This window comes from Danaus plexippus, assembly GCF_018135715.1.
Source record: "Danaus plexippus chromosome 9 unlocalized genomic scaffold, MEX_DaPlex mxdp_24, whole genome shotgun sequence".
In the NCBI taxonomy this organism is placed as follows: Eukaryota; Metazoa; Arthropoda; class Insecta; order Lepidoptera; family Nymphalidae; genus Danaus; species Danaus plexippus.
This window is the reverse complement of record NW_026869847.1, coordinates 2,025,370-2,053,229: the sequence shown is the minus strand read 5'-3', so window position 1 is coordinate 2,053,229 and position 27,860 is coordinate 2,025,370. Positions and strand designations below refer to the sequence as shown.

The 27,860-nt window shown below is 31.2% G+C and overlaps 5 protein-coding genes across 11 annotated transcripts; 2 read left to right on the top strand and 3 right to left on the bottom strand.

Annotated features, from left to right (window-relative positions):
* Positions 1-89: 89 nt before the first annotated feature.
* On the top strand, positions 90-6,093 carry LOC116767673 (calcium release-activated calcium channel protein 1). Of its 3 annotated transcripts, XM_032658108.2 has the most exons (4): positions 92-403; positions 751-839; positions 1,722-1,871; positions 4,241-6,093. In XM_032658108.2, exons 3-4 carry the CDS (start codon positions 1,734-1,736, stop codon positions 4,769-4,771), a joined length of 669 nt encoding a protein of 222 aa, XP_032513999.1. In that variant the 5' UTR covers positions 92-403; positions 751-839; positions 1,722-1,733; the 3' UTR covers positions 4,772-6,093. The 3 variants fall into 3 exon arrangements, with proteins under 3 accessions (XP_061383322.1, XP_032513999.1, XP_032513998.1); XM_032658107.2 differs by lacking the exon at positions 751-839; XM_061527338.1 differs by lacking the exons at positions 751-839; positions 1,722-1,871 and having other exon boundaries at positions 90-403.
* A 290-nt stretch (positions 6,094-6,383) lies between these two features.
* On the bottom strand, positions 6,384-7,743 carry LOC116767674 (MORN repeat-containing protein 3-like). 2 transcript variants are annotated; one of them, XM_032658110.2, is made up of 5 exons: positions 7,571-7,743; positions 7,405-7,468; positions 6,992-7,239; positions 6,674-6,861; positions 6,384-6,517 (listed from the first exon to the last, which is right to left on the bottom strand). In XM_032658110.2, the coding sequence occupies exons 1-5, from the start codon at positions 7,713-7,715 to the stop codon at positions 6,407-6,409; spliced, it is 756 nt and encodes a 251-aa protein (XP_032514001.2). In that variant the 5' UTR covers positions 7,716-7,743; the 3' UTR covers positions 6,384-6,406. The 2 variants fall into 2 exon arrangements, with proteins under 2 accessions (XP_032514001.2, XP_032514002.2); XM_032658111.2 differs by having other exon boundaries at positions 7,013-7,239.
* A 2,025-nt stretch (positions 7,744-9,768) lies between these two features.
* On the bottom strand, positions 9,769-12,280 carry LOC116767632 (small ribosomal subunit protein mS22). Of its 2 annotated transcripts, none has more exons than XM_061527287.1 (7): positions 12,091-12,280; positions 11,803-12,029; positions 11,591-11,715; positions 11,420-11,477; positions 11,132-11,322; positions 10,283-10,463; positions 9,769-10,014 (listed from the first exon to the last, which is right to left on the bottom strand). In XM_061527287.1, the coding sequence occupies exons 1-7, from the start codon at positions 12,203-12,205 to the stop codon at positions 9,799-9,801; spliced, it is 1,113 nt and encodes a 370-aa protein (XP_061383271.1). In that variant the 5' UTR covers positions 12,206-12,280; the 3' UTR covers positions 9,769-9,798. The 2 variants fall into 2 exon arrangements, with proteins under 2 accessions (XP_061383271.1, XP_032513937.2); XM_032658046.2 differs by having other exon boundaries at positions 11,132-11,340; positions 12,091-12,279.
* Positions 12,281-12,872: 592 nt separating this feature from the next.
* Positions 12,873-17,400, top strand: LOC116767327 (zinc finger CCHC domain-containing protein 8 homolog). 2 transcript variants are annotated; one of them, XM_032657593.2, is made up of 7 exons: positions 12,873-13,687; positions 13,769-13,935; positions 14,010-14,208; positions 14,343-14,474; positions 14,734-14,914; positions 15,695-15,954; positions 16,390-17,400. In XM_032657593.2, exons 1-7 carry the CDS (start codon positions 12,992-12,994, stop codon positions 16,888-16,890), a joined length of 2,136 nt encoding a protein of 711 aa, XP_032513484.2. In that variant the 5' UTR covers positions 12,873-12,991; the 3' UTR covers positions 16,891-17,400. The 2 variants fall into 2 exon arrangements, with proteins under 2 accessions (XP_032513484.2, XP_032513483.2); XM_032657592.2 differs by having other exon boundaries at positions 15,695-16,014.
* Positions 17,210-23,962, bottom strand: LOC116767328 (small integral membrane protein 14). Of its 2 annotated transcripts, none has more exons than XM_032657594.2 (4): positions 23,788-23,962; positions 23,482-23,555; positions 18,655-18,837; positions 17,210-18,015 (listed from the first exon to the last, which is right to left on the bottom strand). In XM_032657594.2, exons 2-4 carry the CDS (start codon positions 23,551-23,553, stop codon positions 17,977-17,979), a joined length of 294 nt encoding a protein of 97 aa, XP_032513485.1. In that variant the 5' UTR covers positions 23,554-23,555; positions 23,788-23,962; the 3' UTR covers positions 17,210-17,976. The 2 variants fall into 2 exon arrangements, with proteins under 2 accessions (XP_032513485.1, XP_061383174.1); XM_061527190.1 differs by lacking the exon at positions 23,788-23,962 and adding an exon at positions 23,630-23,693.
* Positions 23,963-27,860: the final 3,898 nt, after the last annotated feature.

Below are 27,860 nucleotides of genomic sequence, written 5' to 3'. Positions count from 1 at the left end.
AAGGAAGATTTAACGAAACACAAAAACTCATTTAAAATATTGTTGTGCACAGTATAGTAAGTATTTTTTTATATCTGTCAAACATAATTAAAAGTATGCTTACGTCACAATTCACAACATTAAATTAATTGTATTTAAGTTTTTAAATTAAGGAAATTTCTTGAACGATTCTTTCCCCCAAAAAAATCTCTTGTTTTACGAACTCTGCAGTTATAACTCATACGAACAAATGGAAAATATACCGTGATTACTAGTAAATGACCTCGTCTCTGTATTGTGAAGTACTGTTGGTGTATTTTGTTTAGGTATGTCGGTTTGGTCAGCCAGTACTGTCGGCAATAATCATCACTGCTTCCAACCATCCAGTCGCTACTCTAATAATTGGTGTCCAAATCCAAACAAGGTAAGTCTCTAAATTCTTATTTTTATAACAGTCATAATTGTATTCACCTATCACCACACTATTAATCAAAATATGCAAATATATTGTTATCAAAATATAAGTCTCAAAGATTAATTATTCCTGTAGTATACTTGCTATATATGTGCAGTTTGTGTGAGTTAAAGTGTATCATTATAGAGCTGGCCAATTGGCTACATTGATTATAGATGTATATTTAATTTTGTATAGTTGATATTGCATGACTAATTTTTATTTGCCTGCAATCAAATCACATTATTTACCAGACAATATGAAAATCACATTTGATATGTTATTTTTCTATTAAAATATTTTTTTCTTTTTCTTAGTGGAATTGTTGACATCTTTTTGAAGCCATTTATTTTGGTTTATCTGGCAAAGAGTTGGACGTGTTCAACAATATTTTTTTTTATTAAAAGTGAGTGTTATTTTTTAAGGGAGGATGGGCTTCAGTCATGCAGTTCCATTGTAGTGTTCCATAGATAATGAAACATTTTTATTTAATTATCTATTTCCAGAATAAATTACTAATAACTTTGCTTTCAATGTATTAATATAACTCTCTGTAATAAAATGCCTGTCATTAATTGTTCTATTTCATATATTTCATTCAAAAAACTAAACATTGCGGTTGTTTTGTATACTTAATGTATTTTAACTCTCAATATTTAGGGATGGAAAGACGAAGTAATGCGGCTCTTCAATTATTTAATTAATATATTTATATAAAAGCTTCACTAGTATGTTAAAAATTATTTTCTTTGTTTGCTTAAATATCCAAAATAAAAACTAACATACTGAAAAAAATTCTAATAATTTCAAGTTAACAATATACACTTCTTCTTCAAACATTTGAGTAGGTCGGTCCATGTTAATATAGAAATAATAATTTAATGTGTACTGCAGACAAATAAAAGGAGCTAATTAAAAAAAAAAATCTCACTGAAATTTATGCCTTATAATATACAACACTTTAACATTGTTATTTATAACATTGGGATATAAATATATATATGTACATAGTAAATGTTGTTAAATGGTTATAATTAAAAAAATATAGCAAACAATAGGAAATTGGTACCATTAATGTATTAAGGTAAAATTATCGAGGTTGAGGTGTTTTATCAACAGATGCTTGAAATTATCATTTAAATTTGTTGCCCTTAGTCATTACCTTGATTCATTGTATATATAATATCTGTCTCGTATCCTTGTTTTTCACTGCTTTGGCATTACTGTAAGGACATATTATTGAATTAGTTTAGTGCTTTAAACTTATATTCATAACAATTGTATACAGCATAAGTGCGTTATGTCTTCCGAGACTCCACTGCAGGCTGGTGATGCACTGCACACACCAGCATACCTGTCATGGCGTAAATTGCAGCTAAGTCGTGCTAAATTGAAGGCATCAAGCAAAACCTCGGCTCTGCTCTCTGGATTTGCAATGGTAAAAATTATTATTGGTTTTAAGTGAAGTGTGTGGTATTTTGAAATTAAATTAAACATGATTGTAACACATCGAAAGTTTAAAGCACCTATGAGTGTAAGGAATCCGTAAATATAACTGGCCGGTTCTTTAAAACCATGACACTATAAAATAACATATGTATGACTAGTTATTATTTAAAATACAAGTTCAGTTTTCTTAAGGCGTAAAGTATTTTAAAGGACACATGTGACAACGTAAATTACCGTGTACTAGAAATATATATGAAGTTATAACACAACCGACCGATTTAACCAGTTCTGGACGTCCTAAAAACATTATTATCTAGAACAAACAAGATTTTTGATAACACAGTTTTTCTATTTCAATATTGGACATAATACATTATGTTTCCCATTTATGAATTACTTAGGTAATTAGTCCCTAACAAAAACGATTTTGGACGATGACAGATAAGATTAAATGTCAGATATCTGTCCAATATTTTATTTGAAACATTGAAACGACCTTTTAACAAAAACTATTATACTATGGAAGTATAAATTTATTAAAATCGCATAACTTCTTAAAAATAATTATAATGATTAATATTATTTTATTTGTCTGTGGGAAAAACGAATTTTAATCTATTGAATATTTGGCAAACAATGGTTGTATCGTAAAAAGTTGTAGTTTATTTCAAGTTCTTAAAAATACCACTGTTTTATTTGTTTTTTAGTATACATTGATTTGCTATTAGGCCTTTAATTAATAATTTGCCTAATTAATGGGGTTCGATCCTATCGAGAATATAAATCACTGACCCTTTCAGCTCCCCAACAGCTGATTGTTTTGAACCCCATTATTAAATATGCCCGAATATAAACTGCAAGAAAACATTTTGCTAATGGACTTACATAATAAATTATCGATGCATAGAATGCCTTAATCTAATCTCATATTCCTTATCATAAAAGAATATCTTGATTAAATGAATGATACATCAACACTTATTTATTTTTATTTGCAATAACTTTTTCGTTTACCGTAGGTAATTTCTTTTTTCCTCGTCCTCGTTGACACTATCATTTTTCTTCAGCTAGAAAAGGTTTTTCTATCATGATTGAATGCGGAAAAGAAATGTAGACATTTGTTTTGCTACTGTCTTAGGACATACAAATATCAAATATAAAGTGGGATATAGTGCGCGAGGCATAAGCTGAACTTTGCATTTGTGTGAGTGCACATGGATAGTGTAGGTGTGATGTCAAATTTGTGCGTGCTTTTCTGGGTTTGGACCGGTTTATACTGCTTTTACTCCGCCCCGCACCTTCCGTATTTCACCTTTTGTACTGGTAGCAGTGTGACTTGATTTATTACTTAATATGTATTATTTAGTAAAAGTTGAAACTATGTCTATTAAAGAATGCAAAAATCTGTGTGACCACGCAAAAAAAGAAGAAAAAAATTGACATAATCACAACGCCGCTTTTGAAGATATAACGGAACAATTTCTTAATTATATAAACAACACATCATATGACAGTAATGAAGGAGAACATTATAATGAAAATGTTGAAAGTGCAATGTGAAGTGAAGAAGAATTTGTTTAGTTTTTTCAATTTTTTTTAAATTAATTATACTTTTCCATAATATTCAGAATAATTACATCTGGCCTTTATCGAGTTTTGCTTATTTTATTTTTAATCTAGAATACCTCTCACATTATGTTATGTAAAAAATAATAAAATTTAATTCAATTTTTTTTTTGTCTAACTCTACTTTTACTTTCACTCACACAAATGCAAAGCCCAGCTTAAACCTCGCGGACTACACCGTATTAAATGTCGTCAATGAAATGCTCTGTTGTCTTAGGGCTTAACGTTGTGTATAGTTTACGGCCATTAAATGTGTACTGAGTAAAACGTATATGTATCAAATTATTGGCGAGTGAGCTTGATATATCTATTGCCTGTGACTTCACTTCAATTTAGGGTAAATTAAAAACTAAATCGTTCCTAATAACTTACTCTTGATAATAATTAATTTTATTTGTAAACAAAACTAGGCAGACGGTGTTAATTAGTTAATCTTATTTCCATTTTATTAAATTATTTCCATCAAGGGCTCTTGTGTTCCCTATATCGTTTCTTAACTTTGAAAGCCTACTATATCGCCAGTGTTCATTGAATAGGATCGTAATTGACCTTAAAATAATATTTTGTAATAATTTATACGAGGTACTAGTTGTTAGTTAAACAGATGAAAATTAGACTATTTAAAATATATATAAAATTAATGTGTTGCAATCATCGAAAGGTTAACCGGCTATTATGAATACTTTAAAAAAAGATTAATAGAATGATTACAGTGTTTTTAATTTTTTTCAGGTAGCCATGGTCGAAGTTCAACTAAATCCTCCTAACCAGACGAAGGTGCCGCCCGGAATGTTGGTAGCATTTACAGTCTGTACAACATTACTTGTGGCTGTTCACATGTTAGCTCTTATGATAAGCACTTGCATCCTCCCAAATATAGAAGCTGTTGGCAATCTCCACAGCATCTCGCTAGTCCACGAATCTCCCCACGAAAGACTCCATTGGTATATAGAAATCGCGTGGGCATTTTCTACACTGCTCGGTCTTATATTGTTCCTCGTTGAAATAGCTATACTATGCTGGGTGAAATTCTACGATCTGAGCGAAACGGCCGCCTGGTCCGCCTGCGTGGTGCTTATTCCGGTTATGATAGTGTTTTTAGCGTTCGCAATACATTTCTACATGTCCCTAGCTACGCATAAATACGAAGTGACCGTGACGGGAATAAAGGAATTAGAATTTCTCAAGGAACAAATCGAACTTGGTGACCAAGACTCCAGGATGAATAATCTCACGCATTTAGAACAGAACAGGATTGTATGATAGTTGCGTAATACACAAGTAGAGGAATACTCCTTGAAAAAAATCAATTACACAATATTTTGTGATATTTTAATGTTTTGAGCATTTTCCACGTTTGTAATTTGGGTAAGGTATAACAAATGCCGGTAAATGCGGTCTCCAAAGAGGCCTTACTTAACCTAGCTAGTGTTTAAAAACTATCCAAACTAGATTTATTTTAGAACCAACAAATTTTGACACTTTTTATTGCGTATTTTCTTTTAGAGTTAGGTAGTCATGTTACTAACAAATTCTATCTAGGGCATACTTTTCCATATAGGTATAAAAACATTATATTTTTGTCTTGCATGGTGACATCTCTGAATGTACTGGTTTTGAGAATTGAACCGTTTTTTTTTGGGACGAGTTGAGCGGTTTTATTATCATCCGCAATGCAAATATATGAGCTTCGTAATTGAAAAACGTTAAGAATGATACTTAAATAGTCTGATAAAACTGGTAGGTCCCTACTGATGTACTGTAGTGAATTTTTTCCGTACAAGGAACTTATTTGGCTATATATTTTTACAACGTAAGAAGTTAATTGTGGTGGTCACTATAATTCTACTATAGCCCTCCCATATCCTGTGTTTGCACCCAAGGCCGATATGTTTATATAGATATGCACAACACTATTTAAAATAATAATTACATTTTTGTACCTGCAAATGTTATTTTTCACATTTTAATATATAAAACTGGAATCTCAGTTTAGTTATAATGGGTAGATTTTCACGGTATTTTTAAATATTGCTCAAAACTGTTTATATTCTTAGGACGTGTAAGTAGTATTAAGGTTTGATTCAGTGCCGTACGCTCTGAATATTCATAACCCAATATTGAATCCATCGCCCAATAGATTGATATTTGACTATCCAATACTGTTGGTTATCCGTCGTACCGCATAAATCGTTCTGCGGATATGGAAAATAACAAAAATGATATTGAAAAGTTTTACCTACTGCGTTTTTATTTTAGTATAGGTTTTTAAAGTATGTACTTATCGCAAATATCAGAACAAGGTTTTTTAAAGGGGAACCTGAAAATTAATATATGTACCTACTTCTTAAAAAAACAATAAGTTATTAAATAATTTAATAAGGATTTGACAAGACGAGTGTCTATAAAAAGATTTGTAAAGGCACGGTCGAAAGCTATTATCAACAAACTACCGAAATGGAATTTTCAGTCGGAATCGTTTGAAAATAGAACCTTCTGCTAGAAGACAAATATGGCGTCACAAAGCACCAGTCTGTCATAAATTCATGCATAATATCAATAAACGTTATAATAAATATGGCTGACATACTGTTTTATTATTCAAATACGAAGACGTGCTCTGAACAGCAGATTACTAATTTGAATTGTAATCTCAAATTCATTTGTGAAACGTCTGAGCTCTACAACTATATAATTATTATATATTTACGATACGTTTTTTTTCCCTCATACATTTTATATTTCGTCTGATTACTAAACATATTGTGACTATTGACTACTTATAAGTGTTACTTAAAAAATAAACATGTGATATGAATGTTGCATAGAATAAAATGTTATTTATATCCATCATCTCCAATATAAATGAAATTTTAAAAAAATACGTGTTTTATTAAATTATACCATCTGATCAATGCAGTACAATAGTTTTTTGTCTATATCACCAATCTTTTGATTCAACCAAAATTCACTCTTTTCTAAAATACTTTGTGAATCTTGAAGGGTTTCCTGGGAACAAGGGTATTAAGTACATTAAAAGAAAGACAATATTAATTTTATTAACTCAACAATGCAATAAAATTGATGATTACGCCTTTCGAAGAACTGAATTCAGCCTAGTTTAATAATTCGTCTATGATTTTTTTATCTATACCTAATTCTTACCTGTGGTATAGGATACTCTGTGGGTAAATCACAGAACTGTCGTATAATGATATCACTTATTTTCGACCGTACACATGTGTCTTGATCCCAGCAGCCTTCCTGAACCTGGCCGGTGTGCATGTGATAGAAACGACCGAGACCGTGTTTAAGATCGTCCGACCAATGACCTTCGTAGCGGTTACCATTTCCTGTGAAGTTTTTATATTATGTGGATATAATTTCGAGTACCTATTACTTATTAAACAGATTTTTGTTGAAAAAAAGATAAACATTTTAATTTCCTGTCTTACTGCTTGCAGTTTATTAACAAAAATATACCTTGCACGAACATTCCCAAACCTTCTTTTTTGTTTTTCTGCCAGTAACCAACATAAAATGTGCCATTGGCATAGAACATTTTCCCGTATCCATGACGATACCCTTTCTTCCAAAAGCCGAAATAAACATCCCCATTCTGGTAATACCACCAGCCTATACCTTCAGGCTTGCCTCTAACCCAGTCTCCGCGATATTCGAGACGAAATGTTCCGTTTGCTTGTTTGTTACTGAGAGAACCGAAACCATGTCTGAAAATTAAGTACCACCAATAAAATATAATAGTAATGGACATCATATATTACAAAGCTAATATTGGACAACTGACAAAAAAAAAACGTTCGAGAAACATTTTGAGTTGAACAGATATTTTCAATTTATTACATTTCGATAAATGTATGTTATGTAAAAAATACCTAAAACCATTAAGCCAATCTCCTTCATATAATTTTCCAGTTACAGTCAAAAAAAGTCCTTTACCTAAAACCATATTTAATTAATATGTCTTTTATTTATAGCTTATAAATGAATACTAAGTAATGAAATAATTGCTAATTGCCACTCTTATAAACATATTTCCACCTTGTTTTAAGTCATTATTCCAATCTCCAACATATTTATCAAATCTTGATGTAAATACTGCGTGATGAACACCATTTTTAGCACTTTTTTTCTCGGCTGCTATTAGTAAAGGCGTAAAAGTTTTTGGTTTGTGATAAAAAGGCATGATGTAAAAAAATTGACAGAACTTACTTTTTAAGGTTAGTGAAAAGAGATTATTATTAAAAGTATGTTTTGTTGTAACTGACACTTGAAAAGCAGCTTTAATATTTTCAATCGGATTAGAATCAATAATTGTAATTTATATATGTCTATAATTAGAACTTATAAAAAGTATTCCTATCCTACTAATATTATAAATGTGAAACTTGTGAGAATGTATGGATATATGTTATTCTTGTATGTTTGTGAAAACGGCTGAACTGATTTGATTGAAACTTGGTATGTAGATAGGTTATACCCTGGATTAATATATAGGCTACTTTTTATTCCGGTCCACATGGGTGAAACCGTATAAGTAATGATATGTGTTTGTTTTACAATGTCGGAAAAAATTTGTTGTCTGGGAGTTTTTAACGAAAAGGCTGCCTAAACTCTATAAGATATGTATAAAAAAATAATGTATGGTGTAATTGTGTATCTTATACATAAAAGTCCGCGTTATCATATGTCTATCAGCTATCTCATAATGAAAACATACTATACCCATTTCAATACTTTAACAAATGGACAATTATAAAGCGCTAACTTGGAAAGCTATTTACACAAATACAGTAATAATCCTTATCATTTTAAATAGGTTGGTTGGCATGAGCATTTCATGAAGATTACTTTATTCCGTTACATCATTTAAATTAAATAAATACTTTGGGAGATATAGCAAAATCAAAATAACGGACAACAAAATTAATTACATGTCGCCGTGACTAGACTGTCCCCTGTGGGCGGGGTGGGGAGCAAGTCGCTCATTGCTGAGTGTGCAACCTAAACACGTTACACGTGCAGACTGCAGAGTGCAGACACGTAAGGACAGACATCATTGACGGTTGTCTCCGTAACGTGAATTTTAAAAATATGTTCTGCAATATGTATTAATAAAGTTTTATATTGTTATACTTTTCTAACGCGCTAGTTTAGTTAGAGCGATTCCCTTCAAGGTACTAAATTTCTATTTTACATCGTTTTATCATTTTAAATCCCATTTAGTCCTATAGTCAAGATCTTCTGTACCATTTTCTGCAGGCATCATATCATTGGAGAGAAGTCTTTGGCACAATGAGATAAAAAAATGTAATAAGTGTGACCGGGGGAGTGAATGAGTTCCGTACGTTTTCTGGGATCGGCTAGTTTTGTTAAACGTACATAAGACATATATATATGAATAATATATAATTCATCATTAATTACATTTTCTACACTTAATAAGAAAATCTGTGTGCAATGATGCGAAGTTCAATATCGTTTAAATATTACAGCTTCAATGAGTGAACTTTCTCCCAACCAATTTTAGTTAATACCTACTACGTAACATTGTAGTGAAGGATTTTTCACTAACGCAGGTCACAAATCGTTACGACTCAAGTCTTTCTATACTGTCAATGTCATGACGTATGTATTTTATAAAAAACATTTAAAATCATAGGCAGTAAAATATCGAATAGTTTTTTTTGTCAACTACCAAGAAATATTGCAAGTTAAAGGCAAAACCAAATAGGGTATGTTGTTAACACCTAATATCGTTAAACGTAACTCTGTTTTCGAGCACGTATTTGAAGTTGTAACTCTTTTTTTTGCCTCATTTCACTGTGGTCTGTCGCTCTCTGGTACATTAAACAGTGGTTATGGCGAGTTTCGTAGATGTCATGCTCGGCATGCCACCGTTATCGCATCCTACTTTATATTATATTTTATTTCAGTATGTCCTGGGGCTCTTCGTCCGTCAAGACACTAGCTAAACTGTTAGGGTGTTTTTAGATTGTCTTTATAATTTCTTGTATGATGCAAAATTTCTTGTTTGACTATTGCCATATGCAGGTCGTTATGTAGTTGTTCATTTGTGACAAACCAAAGACCATTAGTTACTATTCTCAGCATTTTATTTTGATATCTTTGCACAATTTCAATGTTGGTATGAGAGGCTGTAACTATTTTAACATCAATATATGATATCAAGATACAATAATACCAAAAAACGTGACTGAATAATGAAACCACCAATAGCGTATCTAACTTTTATTACACTACAACATTTAAGCACTTCCATGGGCCTTCTGCAATCCCCTACTGATTTCTATCAACTGTTGGTAATATTCCCTGAAGCCCTGTAAAGCCAGCCCTTGTTGACTCTTCATAGCCGAGTTGTTATTTATGTATTTGTCAAGACATTCCATACATTTAGTATCTAGTTGGATGTCATCCTCGGAGACATAATCTGGTTTTCTCAGTTGTATACGAGTTGGTAATATCTGGAGATTAAAATGTCAAAAATTTTAATATTGCTATTAATTTTGTAAAATTGTATGATGAATATTACTTTTCAATAAGATTAATAAGAGTATAATATTGCAAACTCTAGTTAAATCTGTATTCTTGATAAGTAGAAAAAACAAAGTTAGCAACATTGAAAACTGCCAATACAAAAATATAAAGTGGGAATTTGTAGTTATTTCATGAAAATTAAAAAAATAATTTCATGAAATCTACTCCAGTTCCATACATTAAAATCCAGCCTACCTCTGACACCAAAGCAGTACTCTCTTCACCATTGACCAGATCTTCTTTGATAGCTTGCCGAAGTGACATTAGTAGGACAGCTTCACGAATAATACCAGTCTGTACCATTTCTAGCATAAGATTGTCAATACTATCATGCCAGGTTAAGTAAAATGCTAGAGGTCCGAAATGACGAGTTGATCTGAAAATTTTTAAGTACATAATTATAAGCAAATTTACTCTGTATTTACAGTACGAGTTTGCATTATCTCAATACATATGAATGGTTTAAAATTTCTCATTGAATAACCTTTGTAAATTTCATAATGTGGGAAGATTTATGAATGGAAAACTATTAACGGTCTGTATACAATGCCATCATAGCCTAAACATACTGATCATATTCATAGATTCAACCAATCACTATAAGCAACCATCTTCAATTATTTCCTAGGATATAATCCAGGATTTAATCTATATCAAATGGGGAAAGGATGTTTAAAAATATATTGCGATGTAATAGACTGTCTGATAAAAATATATTACTTTTTAAATCCTGTTTTTGTCATTTTTTGCACGCTTGTTTAATCTCAACAACATTTACTTAAACACAATCCAATTCATTAACATCACCAATACTACACATTCAAAATTTATGTCCGTCTGTTATTTTATCTCAGCAGAAGTTTTAAATATATAAAAAAAAGTATATAGCACATAAGGATGTCAGGGGACTACATTTTAATGGAAAATAATTGGAATTTACACCAAAACGAGGGAGCTAGTAAAAAAAAGAGGTTATACCTACCCCTTTAAAAAAATATATATATGGTTTGAAAAATTAACTAAATTAGCTAACTGTATACTTACCGAATTAAATTATACTGATTATTCATATCTACATGCTGATAAGTGATGCTCGTTAATTTCTGGTACTGCGGATCATCCGGCTCATACTGGACACAGGCTCGGTCTAATATATATTCATATTTCTGTCTGTCCAATAAGCTGTTGAACTTTTCAGGATCAGAAAATACTAAGGGATCCCTCAATTTACGTCCCTGCATGGGAAAATATATCTGTAAGAATAATTTTAACATAAAGTATCAATAATCTCTATTTAGTCATTTGCAAATTCACTGAAAAGTTTGAAATTACTTGATTCAGTTTTTTTCTAACATCATGGTCACAGCTTCTTAGAGTTCCATCCGGTTCTCTGAAAAATGTTTCAATATGCATAATTATAGCTAGTTAAGATTTGTTCATAAATATCTAAAGCATATTTGAATGATAGATAAAACAGAATTAATAATAATTGTGAACACCAACCTTTGTATTATTAGCCTGTGCTCATTTGCGACACCATAAGTTATATCGGTGAACAAATAAGTTGATGAATCATATCCGACTAACGCTGGATCTTTCGATAAAATGTCATCAACGGGTTCTTGTACCTAAAAAGTATACATTTTATGTGAGGCAAAACTAAATTTAAAAATACAGAATATTGGTATAGAATGATTAAGTTCGAATTTGCTTACCTTTACAACTGGTGGCATTTGTAATAGCCTTTCAGCACTTTTGTATGCATTGGACTGTTCAATTTTTAGTTCTTCGTCTGTTAGAAATTTATACACGGGAGTCCTTAATACAGATATGTTGCTATTTGTTCTTTTCCGAAATACTTTTTCGAAATTAGGTCTTGTTAATCTCTTAAGAATTATTTGGACACCCGAGGAGAAAAATTTCGGCGCAGGATTTTCGCCATCTAAAAAAAATCTAATGAGTTAAGCAGTTTTGGGGTATTTACAATTCCTTACGAAACTTACCATAAATTGAAGGTACGATACTCAATTTTCTGGCAGAAATATACAGGCCCTGTGATTCTGTACATTTAAAGACTATGGTTTTGGTACTACTCTGACACAATTTTAATAAGGACATGATTGAAAGCCTTTATATGTAAACATTTACACTCCTAACCTAACTTTTAACTGCATAATTAAGTAACAATTGACATTTGTCAAATTCAATCATACAGATTAAAAGATAGGTCTAATTTCCTTTGCTTTTGCTATTCAAGAAAGGAAAATAATGTCTCAAATAACAAAAACATATTTATTATATTTGATTAAAAATTTTCTTTTACTTTGTAATGTTAATTATCTTTTCGTTTAGTATTGTAAGGATGACGATAAAAAAATAAAATGTATCTGTCTTTAAAACACCCAAGTAACTATTTAAAGTCTTATATAGTTAAATATATTATGTTCAAAGATATATTGGTCTCGAAATTCTAAATCCCATGATAATTAACTATGTAATGTAACAAAAGAATGTTAATTTTGTTTTATTTGAAAACGATGACAGGGTTAATTTTTTATAACTTTTTTTGCTCTATTATATTTTTAAACCATAAGACTTTAGTAATCTTTGTTTGTTCAGATATTATGTTTTTGATTAATACACTTTTATATATTAAAATAAAGTTAAAGCTGCTTCTTTTTTTAATATGTTTTACATAAGTACTACTGTATGTGAAAAATATGGATAAAAATCTTGTAATCCAACTAATAATAAAAGACACTACTGTCGAAATGACGTTTGAATGACTATAGAACTAGCTTCTTATATTTGTTAAACTTTGTTTTTAAACGTTTTATCCAAAAAAATGATATTTTCTTGTTTGTTGTTTGCGTGAAAGCAATAGAGGTTTTAATAAATATAAACATGGCTAAAAGAAAAGCAGCCGTCAATGATATAATATTCGAATTAGACAACGATGACATAGTTATAAGCAGCGATGAAGAAAGTAAGGTATCTAAAATGGGACGTTTTGATGGAGAAAACAGTCAAAACCTCCTAAAGAAGAAGCTGAATAAAGAAGAAATAGTTTCTGATGTTATTAATTTAGACAGTCCTAATGAACCTGAACGAAATATTCCATCAACAAAGAAAACTGAGAATGGAGGGAAAAACAAAACCGAGGTAACCTCCAAACAAAACAATTCAAAACAAAATGACATATCTCAAAATAATGAAGTGATTGATATTACTGAAGAAAACAAGAAAAGCTGTACTAGTACCATTATATTAAATGAAGACATAGTGATTGATTCTCCATCTTCAAATATAGACCTTGGTGTTGTAGGATGCGAGAACAAAGCTCCATTGGTATCAATACGATTTAATGACAGTCTTACGGCACGTAATTATAAAAAAATAATAAAGGAATTTATTGTTAATCTTTTAAAATCAAAAAATACTATTGACACTGACTCAGAGACTGATAATGACCTTGAAATATGGCCGGAAGACATAGTTGACGAAGAATTTAATTCAAAAGAAAATCCTGTTGAGGATAATCTTTTCTTCGTTGATACCACGCCTTGTAATGAAGGAAACAAAGATATACCTTTATATAAAGTAAGTGATCTGATTTTAATACTGATATAATATCTAAAGATTCCAATATTTTATTATAACTATTAATTATCCAATACATAGGCCACTAAAATAATTTCCAATGACACCGAAAAAGAAACTATGTCACAACCCATCAAACGAGCTTTCTCTTGTTTCAATTGTGGGGATTCACATCTTCTAAGAGACTGTCCCTTGCCACGAAATAATTCTAAGATAAATGAAAAACGAAAAGCTTTTACTCCTAAAGGGTGAGTAGAGATCTAAACATTTTATACTTTGAACATTACAGTACTTAATGTTTCTGTGATTATTTAATTTCCAGCCGTTATCATGTTGAAAATGAGCAAAAATATGGTCACTTGATACCAGGGCGTATATCTGCAGATTTGCGTCATGCTCTGGGCTTAAAGCGTTATGAGTTACCGCTGCACATATACCGTATGAGATTACTTGGTTATCCTCCGGGATGGTTAGAGGATGCTAGGATATCACATTCAGGGATTACTCTGTTTGATTCAACTGTAAGACTGGGTTATTCATAATTATTTTAATATGGAGGTCTAAATTCAAGCTAACAATAAGATATATGACATTTTCCACAATTAGTGAAATAGAAGCTTTGGTATAATTTATTGAGAAAATATTTTACTATTAGGGCCGAGCCACACTAGGTCCTGACGATGAAGAGGGGGAATTGTATGAGCCAGGGTCAAAGGATAAATTTGATATTAAAAAGATATTGGACTTCCCGGGTTTTAATGTTGCTGCGAGCTCAAGATACATTGAGGTAAACATCTTTGAATATCTGCTTCTCATTTCACTTTTACGCTGATGAAATTCTTAATATTACTAGTAATATTTGTCATAAAGAATAATAATAAGAGTCTGTCTATGTCCCGACAAAAAAAAAATTATCTTCAATAGAATATAGTATGCATCAGAGCGTTTAATTTATTTTTTTTTGTGGAATTTGTCAAATTTATATTTAAAAATACTTATAAGCCTTATTAAATTGTATACTGAGTAATAAAGATTATTATTAACAGGAAGCACATTTGTTTGGACTCCCTCCTATGTCGGAGCAAGACAGCAAGATAGCTATGTTAAAAATACTGGCTCCAAACGCTATGAAGGCGTACAAACGGAAGAAGTTATCATTCTTCCCGTCAGCTCTGACAAGCTCTACCCAAGAAGAGCAGGTTGAAATGGAACTTGATAGTGGCGATGGTTAGTTATATTTGTTAATGCTGGCCACCTTCCGAGATATATGTTATCTCAATTATGATGCACACGAGGTATTTGAAGACATAAATGGTCTCATCTGCCTGTAATAAATCTTCCTTCTAAAAATCATATACGCCAGTTCATGAGCATGTATGGATGGTTGCTCTCCAATGCAAAGAACTTAACGGATTTTGATTGAACTTTACAATATAGAATATAGTTCAGCTTCAAAATATAGGATCTAATATATCCGTGGGTACCCTGCAGTTTCCACAGAGGAACAGTGGCCTTGTACATATTATATGAAGTGCCATCACAATAGAGGTTGCTGCCTGTTGATTACCATAAACAGTGGGTTAACAGACTGAATAATATTTTGTTCTGACAAATACTAGTTACATTATCTTTTTTGGAGAAAACAAACTAACATAAGTATTGAAAGTTTTCTAAAGAATATTAACACTTATTAACATTATATAGATTTTTTTCTCATTTTTTTTATATCACGTATGTGTTCAATACTGTTCTTGTCGCCTTTTCATCTGGGGAAAAAAGTGTTTACCGCTAGTACTAGTCCTGAATTGCCATTTTCTGCACCAACGAATTTTTTTTTTATTTCCTACACATGTTCAAAAAATGTATGTCGTATTTTGCTGTAATTCCTTCTTGACCATAATTTTATGTATATATGGAAATTTTTTTACTAAATAAGTGTAAGAGGCATATTTAAGTGTTCTAAACGTTACGGAAATTTAAGTTATTCCATTCATATTTGTATTCCAGAAGTGGCAGACTTTCCTCTGATACCACCTCTGCCGGATGATGAACCTCCCGCACCACCTCCGCCACCACCACCACAACCACAAGATACCAGACAACAAGAAGACCAGTCCAGACAAAGCATAGAAACCACCAAACCAAATGAATCAAATGATAAAAACCAAATTAATGATGAGAAACTTTCGGAAACGGATGTAGACAAAACAGAGTCGGCTCCTGCAAACAATGACTGTGACAAGTCCAATGACCTTGAAGTGATTGAGGTAGTAAGAGTGAATGATATTCCAATACCAGAAGACGATCTGATTGTCATTGACGATGACGTTAGTACTCTATGGATGGTCACAATATTAAATACATATATATATGTATATATTGGTATACATATATATATATTGGTGTATCGCTTGAATTAAAATAGATATTGTAGAATGAAAAATACAACAATCAGGATTCGAATCTCCAGCCTCAGCGATATCATTTAAGTGGCTTTAATTAACTTGTAGATTCGAAACCTATTTTGTTTTCATAATTTTTTTTATTCTATATTTTCTATTTGATCTCAGATTTTTTTGTTTTACAGGCATGTGTGTATTTTGTTTTGTAGATTCATTTATTATGTAGTAAATTCCTACACCTGAAAGCGTTATTTCCCGTGTAAATATTTGGCGACTATTCAAATGTTTATATATTTTCAGGACAAATCATCACTCAGCAGTGACAGAAATAGCCCGAGTCTGGCTGACTTAGAAAAACGGAAGCAAAAGCTCTTGGATGCTCTCAAAGGAGATTCAATTTCTATGACAGAGGTCTCAGTTGAGAGTATCGATACGTATGACACGAGCGAGGAAAAAAACAGTGAAGTGAACAAGTGTGAAGTTGATAATATAACACTCTCCACAGAAGACAGTAGCTGTGACGGAGTGCAGAACAAAACGCTTAAGGAAGAAAGTGCAACAGACTCGGACCAAGTACCCTCGACCACTAAGACGGGTCAGATAAAAAATACCCATTATGGCACACCCGTGATAAACGTCGCGTCGCCGTATCACAAACTGCCCAGTGACGTTAATTTCGCTAAGGACATATGTGACGTCATAAACTTTGAGAATCTACCAAATTCAGTTGGCAAATACAAAAAAATATGCACATTGCTCAAGAAGGTTAAATCGGAAGTGGATAGGATACAGGAATCGTGATTAAATACACACCTCTAGAGGTGTTGAACGGACTGCATTTTTCTACATTCTGACTGTAGGGCCAATACATTTCACTGTATAAGTAATAAACTAAGTTACCTTTTTCAAGTTCACTTCCAACTGTTGTATCCATTATTCATATTTCTTATCGTTTCTTTATTTCAATATCAAACCAATCTGCAAGTTTTCATTAATATAGGTGACGATCTAAAAAAATTTACTTTTACTCACAATTTTTTTTTAAACGTCAGTGTCTTAAAATCTAAAGCATATCATATATATTTGTAATGACGACAAGGGAGAATAAATCAAACAGCAATAAGTGTCACATTTATAATTTATTCTTGCATATATTACAATCTCAAATAGTGGTAGAGCGGTTAAAATTAATGTGAAAGACAAAATAAAAACTGTGTACTCAAAAAAAAAACCCAAAACCCAAGAGAAAACCGGGGAAACCTAATACTAGTGGAATAGACAAGCTTGGCTCGAACTTGCCAGTTACATATATGTAAAAAAATATATTAAAAATACATGAAGGTCTTATATAACGTAACAATAGTGGAGAGACTTGAGACAGCGTTTGAGACTTGGCTTCTTATTGTGATGTTCACTTACAAACAAAGTCCGCCAAATTAAAAAAAAAAAAACAACAGTAATCGCAATACATTTTGCAGAGATTTCCAATTGATTTATAAATAGCACCAAGTAAATAAAAAGGAAATATATTTAATAAAAAAAAAAAATTATATCAATTATTTAAATGTTATAATTACACAATGCTTTCATTAATCCTTAAATTACATAACGTAATATATTGGCAATAATAGATTAAATAGCATGGAATGACTTAACACTATCTGTCAATGTCAGTTACACGTCAAGGTCGTGGTACATCAAGCGGGATATTAACAATGTATAAACAAAGTTTTCAACTTTAAATTTCAAACTACACGGTTACATTTAAGTTAAACGTTCCTTAGCACGCTATGCTTAAGGTTTTATTATGTCTTAAGACGCTATGCCTTTACGGCTATAATACATTAAAAGTTACCCCCCGACCGTACAAGAATGCTGCTAGAAGATTTAAACACGTGGCGGCGTCGGCGGGGCGCCGTCACGGTCCTGTTTGTGCACAGATAAATAAATGATTAAATTAAGACTAGTCACTTAAAACTATAGTGTGCTTAAACATTTACTAAATAATTAATAAGGTGACTTACTATGAATACGATACAGATATATTTGCATCGGAATTTTATATTAAGGTATGCGGACACGTCAAAAATTATCAATCAGATTTTCATTATCTCTCGTATAATAAATACCTTAAATACTATCAATAAACATTTGTGTTAATGTGGAACGTAATCGAAAGAAAGGAACAGAAACACAATGAAAAATATAATTAAAATTAAATAATCCCAAGGTAATGTATTCAAAATGCAAATATTTGTTTTGTATCCATTAAAATAAATTAACGGCGAGTAACTGAGGTTCCTCTATATTTAGAGATTCAACGACACACTTAGTGTGAACACTGTTCATATGACAGTTGTTGTTATCATTTAACTAACATTGTATGTACCAAAAGAAACAGTCACTAAATTGGGGTTATATGTGAAAGGTGTGTCATATCACCCACGCAGTTTGATAAACACATCATAGAATATATATTATAGAATTAAAATAGCAGAGCATTATGTTTAAATTTATTTTTGTGGGTAGGATATAAGAATATCCTAGTCAGACTTGTAAATGTACCTGAGAGTTGGAGGCGGGTTTGGCGACGTCTTGTATCTGACGCGGGCGCATCATGTACATGGCCATAGCGAGTGCCATCATGAGGAACATCACTAGGAAGCTGTTGCTCGCCGCCTGCGCCGGAGGTCCGGGCAGCTCGTCCAGGCACTCCCCATCAGTGCAATATGATTGCCCCTGACGAAGCTGGAAGTTTAAATAATCATTTACGAGCTCTTACACAATCCTCGAGTCACACTGTTAGGTTTTAATTAAGACCGTATTATGAAATATAGTATAGTTTATGTACATATCAGAGAGAGACTTTCTAAATAGTTTTTTTTTGCTTTTGTTGTTTTAGTCTACGCAAGAAATTAGTTTAGTGTAGTGTAGTCAGTCTTAACGAAATAACGTCAGATATTATAAGAAAAATTGTGTAGGGAGGAGGAGGTTCCAGTTTGTAAATCAATTAGTGCAGTAATTTGCATACCACAGTTTATGGTATCAAGGAATAGCAGTGAAAAAAATGAGTGAATCACCAAGAGAAGTTGATGTGCATGTTGTTTTATATGTAGGTTGAATCGTACCATCAAATATTGTCGAATATACTGGGCGTGGTCAGCAATTTTTGTTACGATGATGGAGATTGACTAGAAGAAACGTTACATAAGCATAGTTTAGGAGCTAATGGTCGGACAGGACAGAATGAGTGACAAAACACAGGTGGCTGGTTATAAAATCGAAACCAAAGAACAATCATCCCAATAGGAGAATCCAGTATCGCCAAGAACAAAGAGTGCTCTAATCTAATGATACGTCAAATTTTTGCTCACCATTTTCTTCGATTATCTTGACGCAACAATTCAGGCCTTAGCACAAAATCATACGATTACCTATGAATTATACATCGTCTACAAGAAGGGAGAAGAATAAAATGTCCGGAATTGCTAAAAAAACATCCCTGGGATTTACATTACGATTAAATACCTGGTCACTCATCGTTGCTTGTTTGAGTTTTGGCCAAAAACATTAATCAGACAGAAGCTTACGTATTCACTAGATTTGGCCTACTGACACTTTGCTTTTCCCATAATCGAAGTGACCTATGAACGGAACAGAGATGTGAAACGGTGGAAGAGATAAAGACTGCATCGGTGGAAGAGCTCAAGTCTATAATAAAGTCCCAAAGCCCAGCTAGTAATAATTATTTGTGGTAGTTTTGATAAACTATAAAGATAAGCCATTGAATTATCATTATGTAATGATGTACAAACGACGGGACACCGATGAAAAAATCGTAATTAATAGATTTTTAACTCGCTTTTATTAGCTTCACCTGTATGTTTGTATGTTTGTAACCGACTCCTTTGAGCTCGATTTTGCCATACTTTGACCGATCAGATTTAATTGAAACTTTGCACACCTGTCAAAGACCGATGACAATGCAATAATTCGATTAAAAAATCCGATTATCCCAATTAGATTCGCCAGGATTAATTAATTCCTTTCCGCATCCTTTCCATGCGAGTAAGAGAGATAGAGCTAGTGTGCGAACTACGCATGCGTACTTAATAACTACACATTAATGTCAGGCCCGGTTCATGTTCTTAAAAATAATAGTTTAAAAAACTAAAAAAATCACGCTTTTATGGAAAACCCAACGAAAAAATTCAACTAAAAAATGAAAAATAAATATTAGTTTAAAAAAACTAAAAAAACACGCTTTTATAAAAAGCCAACTAAAAAACAGAAAATAAAATTTAATAAATTTAGATTAAGAATAGTGTAAATAAAAAATAAATGTACATTATTGTAAAAAAGCGTGGGGTGCAAAGTGTCAATAGTTATAAACATTTAATTGACAGATGAGTAGAATGATCTTTACTTTGATAATATCATAAAAAAGCACTGTAAATGCACCCCACGCTTTTTTACAATAATGCACATTTATTTTTTATTTACACTATTCTTAATCTAAATTTATTAAATTTTATTTTCTGTTTTTTAGTTGGCTTTTTATAAAAGCGCGTTTTTTTAGTTTTTTTAAACTATTATTTATTTTTTATAGTAACATTAAGTTTGGTAGAACAGAACATAAGTGTCAAGATGTAGGGTCACTCACAAAATAGTCTTTATTGTTATCTCTAACTACAGTAAAATTACTTCTATATTATAAAATTTATTATTTTTTCACACTCGTCGGCGTCGCTCAAGTGACGCAGACGGTAACAAACTACTATCTCTTTTATAATGTCCAAACTTAAAATACATTTTTTAGTTGGTCACGTCGCAGAGTCGATCAAGTGATAGCTATGGTCACAGTCCGTAGAATAATTCAATGTAGCTTGTTGCTCGATTTTTTCATATAGGCTGCTAAGAGACGAAGATCATTAAAAGATTCAAAAGGAATCCGATAACAGGAAACGCCAACGATATTTGATAAAACAAACAGCATCCCTAGGTATGTTAAAAGGCTAACGTGAAAAAAACAAAACATGAGAAAGTAAAAAAGCAAGATTGTAAGAGAGAAGACTGATTTTAGAATGTACTCATACAATTGTCACTAACGACACTCCTAAAAAAGTATTTTGTATACACAAAAGCTCATATTGGAATGTGGAGGCAAAACTCAAATGAAATCTGCCGTTTTCCTCCAAAGTGTAGACTAGTTGTGCATACATTAGACAAATTACTCCTGACGTTATAACGTCTAAACATAAAAAAACGAATCAAACAATCTAAGCTGATACACTCAAAAAAGACAAGTTTTTGTACGTCCATGACAAGACAAGTATCCAAAATAAATAACACGAGAAGCTTATGTCCATAAGATGGAAAAGTTACAATGCAAAACAGATAATTTTTCAACAATGTTCTCTAAACATATGCTCTGTTTACTGCTACAAAAAAATGTCAAAACGACTGAAAATATTTGTTGTTACAAGTATGATGACTATTTAATAGATGTGAAAGTGCTGCAAAAAATTGCAACATATCTCTGGTTACAACAAAAATTGATTTTTGTAGCCACAATGGTATCCAGTTGATGTACATATATATATAAATATATAAATATATTTTTAATGCAATCTGACTTAGAAAAAAATACTCGTTTCATTAAAAATAGGGAATTTTAATGTGATTAATGGAAAGAAAGTGGATGGCTTACAAAAACCCTTCCTAAAAAATACAGTGTTAATACTTTGTGAAAATATTATGGAATTTACTTCACAGTTAACGGAATTAGTTACATGAGAAGGTTATAAGGACAACATCATAATCAACACTATAATGATTGTTCATACAGATTGGAACTTGGTGCTTCTGCGGCTAGTTTTTGCCGGAAATATATCTTCATTTCAGTTGTAATTAAATCATATTCTTGGATGCAGTCTCTAGTATCTTTATTTACTGTGTCATAAACTGAAGGTAATGATGGGCACAATTTATGATACTTATATACATATATGTGTATATATATATACATAAAAACAAAGCCTTTATTGCACTATTTTATAATAGTTCCTTTCTTCGACTTTAAATATTGACAAAAATTAAACTTTTCACAGCAGTACAGTGTAATATTATTTAAATGTAAACACACTCTTTAAAACAACTTCCTTTCGCATGAATAAATGATATTTAAAAATATAATTGGTGCCCATTTTTTTATCTCTAGGACAATTGTTAAAACTGCTATGTCGCCATGATTATTATTGAAGCTATCAACAGTGTATAGATTATAATATAAAACAAAACAAAACACAAACTGTGTACAATGTAGAATAAGTTGCATATGGTAGTGTCTACAAGTGTTTTGTACCTGAGGAGAATTACTTCAATGGTGACAAAATTAATATCAATAAAATGTATAGTTGTTTATATAAATTAGTTCATCTTAATTTTTGAAGACACCATGTTATAATGTTATTAAAATAGTAACTATAGTTCCTTTGGACTTCCTTGAGCATTTGGTTTGAATCACTTGTTGATCTGTCTTTTATAAGGTTGGAAACCATTAAAAAGTTCGGAACTTGTTGCATCAACAATATACTGCAGCTATACATCTAAGTCATAAATAGAAAGTGACGGTGAACACATTTATATATAAGGGAAGCTTTTATTTGTATTTTTGTATGATTTATTCAAAACAAATCCACAGGTGCATCTAAATTGCACAGAGCTTTAAGACAGCAATTCCAATGTGGCAATATTACTTTTAAGGACCAAATGTCTAAGAAAATACATGGAAAAAATTATTGAATCCATTATAGTAGTTTTACACTTGTGTGCTCAACTGCTTTGTTTATATAAATTTTATAAATATTTTAAATGAGTAAAAAAAAAAATTATCTTAAAACAGTAAAAACGACAAGCGTTTTTTATGTTATTTTAACAAGCTATAAAATGTACCCAACAAACTATTAAAAATCACTTAATAATTGCCATGTATTGATAACAGTTAGCAATGTGTGGCTCATGTATGTTTTTATCTTCTAAATTGTAATAAATAATGTTTAGTATGATAAACTTTGAAATAAATTTTATATTGCATTTGCAATTATTTTAATGCAATCTAATGATTCACTCGAAATTTTAAATAAAGAGAAACTAGCTTGTTAAATATATAAATGTATTTGAAGATAAAATACGGGTAGACTAGTCGATATAGGATTATATTAAAACATAGAAAATAGATAGATAGTGTGTATACACGTAAAATCTGTAGAAAATCTGTGCACAAAATTTTGTTCATGAAAATATGGCATCGTATTTTTTTTACGTTTAATGTAGACGTGGTAGGAAATTTACGGTCGATAAATGATACAAGGTCAAAAATTAATATCATACCAGGGAGATCAGTCGGCGCATAGCAAGCTCATGATTCCACAGGCATTCGCAGGGATCCATTTCATCACCCATTTCTGCGCAAATAAATATTATTGACCCAATAACGCCTTTAATATGATGCTTATAAGAACAAGTACAATCACTTAACTTTTTTAAACAAATCAATAATAGAGATAACAATAGTCAAGAACGACGTAATAATAACACCACCCTTGTTTCTATTTACAAATAAAAAAAACACTGCAAATTGATCATCTGTCACAGGAAGAGAAAGGAAAAATTTGTTCATTATAAATATTCTCTTACCTCTTTGGATGATCTTTGAATACGTTAGTGTAAACGGTATGCTAATATTTTTATCACTTTAAGTGTTATGCACCCGCGTTTAACTAGACAAAGGGAAAATTTTAGTGGACGACACCTACACCGCCATTTTTAGTTTTACACTGTTTGCTTGGAGAGCCCTGATTGGTGTTCATTGTCCTTACAAAATCCACAGCGTATTCACTTACCAAAGACTAAGCAGAGTAACAACGACAACGACCTCCGTACATAGGCGTATTTTTGTATATTTAAAGGAAAATGCTAAAAATAAACATGAAAATTATAAATTTTTAATTATTCAATTTTGTAAATACACTGAAAGTGATTCACTTAAGTGTTATTGTGGACTCGAAGGTAAACATGCATTTAAAAATACACTGATTTTGAACTGTGAGATACGGGTAAATAAAACAAAACCGGTTTAATAATGTGTTATTCATTTTAAACATTTAGTAGGCACATATGATGCTATTATTAATAGTTCGTTCTGCATTAGGTAATAGAGGTGCGTGTGTCTTCGTATATAAAAAAAACTTATATTAAAGTTGACACTCTTCAGATTTGTTTCTTTATTTCTTAAAGTTTAATTGTCCTTAATAAAAACGATAGGCTAACAGTGTTATATTTAATATTTAATACAAAGATTTATTAAGACTTTAACTAAAAAGGCAGAATCTTATATTTGTAAAAGATTCCTTTGACTTTGTGGCTAGTCAAATTCTGCAGATATATGAGCAGTGCTGTAAAAATCATCCCCCCATTTCCATTATTCCTGTTTCCGCTAAAAATAATATTATATTTTTCCATTACTAAGCTTCTTTTTAATGGAGACACATTTAACGAAACTTTGGGTGGAAACTTGCAGACAGTTGGCATACTTCGTATTCCATAAGCTTTTCAAACCTTTTTTTATCCGTGGTCTCTGCTAAAAGAGACTGGGGACATAACAATGCACTTAGTGCTTAAGATCTTGCTGTTTGAGGATTCCTGAACGCTGTCGGCGCGTAATTCAAATATCTTAACATCATGAGTATGATTAATGTAGCCGACGAAGCTGTTTGCTTTGCAACGGAAGTTCAATTTAATTGTGGTTAACAAACGCGTTATTTTTTTTTATTTAACTTGAAGTTACTAGTTTTAGCAGATGGTTAAGTTTGTTAATTATCTATTAACGGGTTAATGAACTATTAAAAAAATACCTTGTCATACATTTTCTAAACTTATATTTCGAAAATTCTTATAAAATAAGGATTTCAGTTTAATGTAATTAAAATACAAATTCAAAAATTTTGTTAAATTTCATAAGGTACTGTATAAATTAACCTATTTAGTGTCTTTAGCCTTCGAGAAACTTATTTTCACCCGATTTGACATTCCTATTATATAATTTCATATAAAACAAAAATAAAAGAAACGTATGGCTTTTTATATCAGAAAAACAAAAGATTTTCTGTATTTTTTTTATTATTTACGTAAAAACACGAATATAATACAAATTAAAATGAAACTTTAGTGTTACTGGCTATGAGAAAATGATTTTCGTTATCTCAATGGTTATTCCTATATTTGAAACCTACATATGTGAGAGAAAGTGCAAACTGGCAGCTGGATACCATGAGGATCCAGAGACGAAGGCAAGGTCCAAGAAACTGATGAATTCAAAAATTAGTCTGTTTGCGGTTTTTAAAGTGAATTTTCCATTAAATCGCCGCAAATATCTACGTCAATTTACCTCATGTCACAGTAAAAGCTGCTTTATAACCTGGTTTCGAGAGCCCAAAATCGACTATTTTACCTTTTTTTTATCATTAAGGCTTAATTTGTTGTAACTACCTAGCTTTAACTATGTAAACATGTACTTAAATGTACTTCCAACCCCAGCTAAGTCCAACCAACTGTCTACTGTTTCTGGAGACGGTACTGAAATGTAGGTACTTAAAATTGTAATATAAATTTTATGACAACACGAAACAAAAAAATTTTTTTTTTGGTATAGAATATAAGATAGTGTTTTTAATTTTTAATATAGACTTATCATTAAAAAATAGGAATGAATTTTGAAATTTAAAATACATAGATATCAAATTTTGGCATTTATTTAAAGGTGATTAGTTATTTATCTGTATACCACTGCAGAATACAACTATCTATAGAATCTATATAATCTGTAGAATAGTTGTGTTCTATGTGTGTTACACTATCAGCTGATGAGAGTCGTCAAATTCCAAAGTCGGCAGATTGTAATGCGACATGCAACAGGTGAAAGAAAAACCATTACGGGGTTGTATAATGGGTTTTAGTTAAATATATTTTTTTCAAAAATATATAGAATTAAATTTAAGAATTAAAATCAAATACATAAAGCTTAAATTTCTATTCAGAATTATTTTACATTGTGCTTTTTTTATAATATAGGAATATTGGTCTGTTATTTATTTTTTTTTTTATTATTATGATTGTTATGATATGCTTTATAATGTTTGCTTTTATGCTGTAGCTTCATCCGCACCGGAATCTTGGAATATTTTGCAAATGTCAAAGATTATGTCTGCATCTTATTGATAAATTTTTAAAGTGAATTTTATCAATTGACTCTATCAACGACTTGTACTACTCTTACTAATTGCTATAAAAGTCACTAACACAAATAATATAATTTGTATTAATGTTTTGATTGTTTCATTCAATTAATTAAGTATTCTATAAGCTAAAAACAAATAAAATGGTTTTGATAATTCGTTACTTTATATAAAAATATCATATAAATGTTTTCGAATTATATTATATATATACGTTTTATCATACAATAATATTCCAAACACGGCAGCATGTAATGCGACATGCAACAGGTGATACATAAATACATGAATATTACGAGTGATATCAGATGAATTATAAAGATAAATGGACAAACGCCAGTGAATATTATGCAATGCCTATACAGGTAATAATCTTGATATCAAGATAATTGTTAAAAATTATTAAATGATAACGCTCAGTGTGTATTCATGTGGGACGTGTTTAGAATCATTTTATACAACCTTTAAATTGCCAACTGTAAGTCAAGTCAGGAAGTTAGTATTTAGATATATTTAATTAATTTTATTCATATAACGTTAAAAAACCTTTTAAAACAATTATACATACCGATGCAACTTTTTAATTTTTTTTTCATATCTTTTCGATATTATATATAGGTATGTTCTTTTCAAATATGGTTAGGTAGAGAGAGGAGCTTGGACAGTGGAGGTGAGCGTTTAACGCGCGTTAGTTAGGGGCCCCTTAAACCTACACCTAGGTCGCAAGTCCCAGGCACTGTTGAAGCTTCTCTCCCTGCAATGGACTCGGCACCCGCATGGCGAATCCATTGAATGCTAAGAGGTTTCGTCTCTTTGTCTAAATAACTTTTCGTAAAAATATATAAAACCTTAAATTTCAAAGGGCGAATAAGAAATCATAAACCTACTTTGTGCGAATTAATTTTAGTGTGTCATTTAAATGTAACGTTTGAATGATTTATGAGGATTATAGAATGTATTTGTTATTTACTATAAAAAAACAGATAGGTTATCATATCACCAAAGTGTTTACGGAGGAATAAAATAGTTTTATAACAAGAAAAATCCGTCAATAAATCAACGGATGAATTTCTGATTAATATATGTATTTGGTAACATTACTCAATCTAATCTAAGATCTCGTCTGCCCGTGACCACGGTGGCTGCAAAGTAAGCGAAACGTCGGGAGTACTTATGAAGTTATTAAAATCCGAAAATGTTAGTTTGATTTAAATGAATACTCGCGAAAGTCTTAGATATCATTAAAATTACTCAATCTACTGCAACCTGCAACGTGTGTTTAAAATAAATAAATATAATATATATGAAGATGTCAAATATAAAGTAAAATATTATACGTTAATCTATTTATTGGATAAATAATATATCAATATATATAGCTAAAGATTCCATGTCACTGTTTAAAACATGTCAAAAGATTTACGCAGGTCATATAAAATATTAATAAATAATTATAATAACGAAATAGTTAACGAA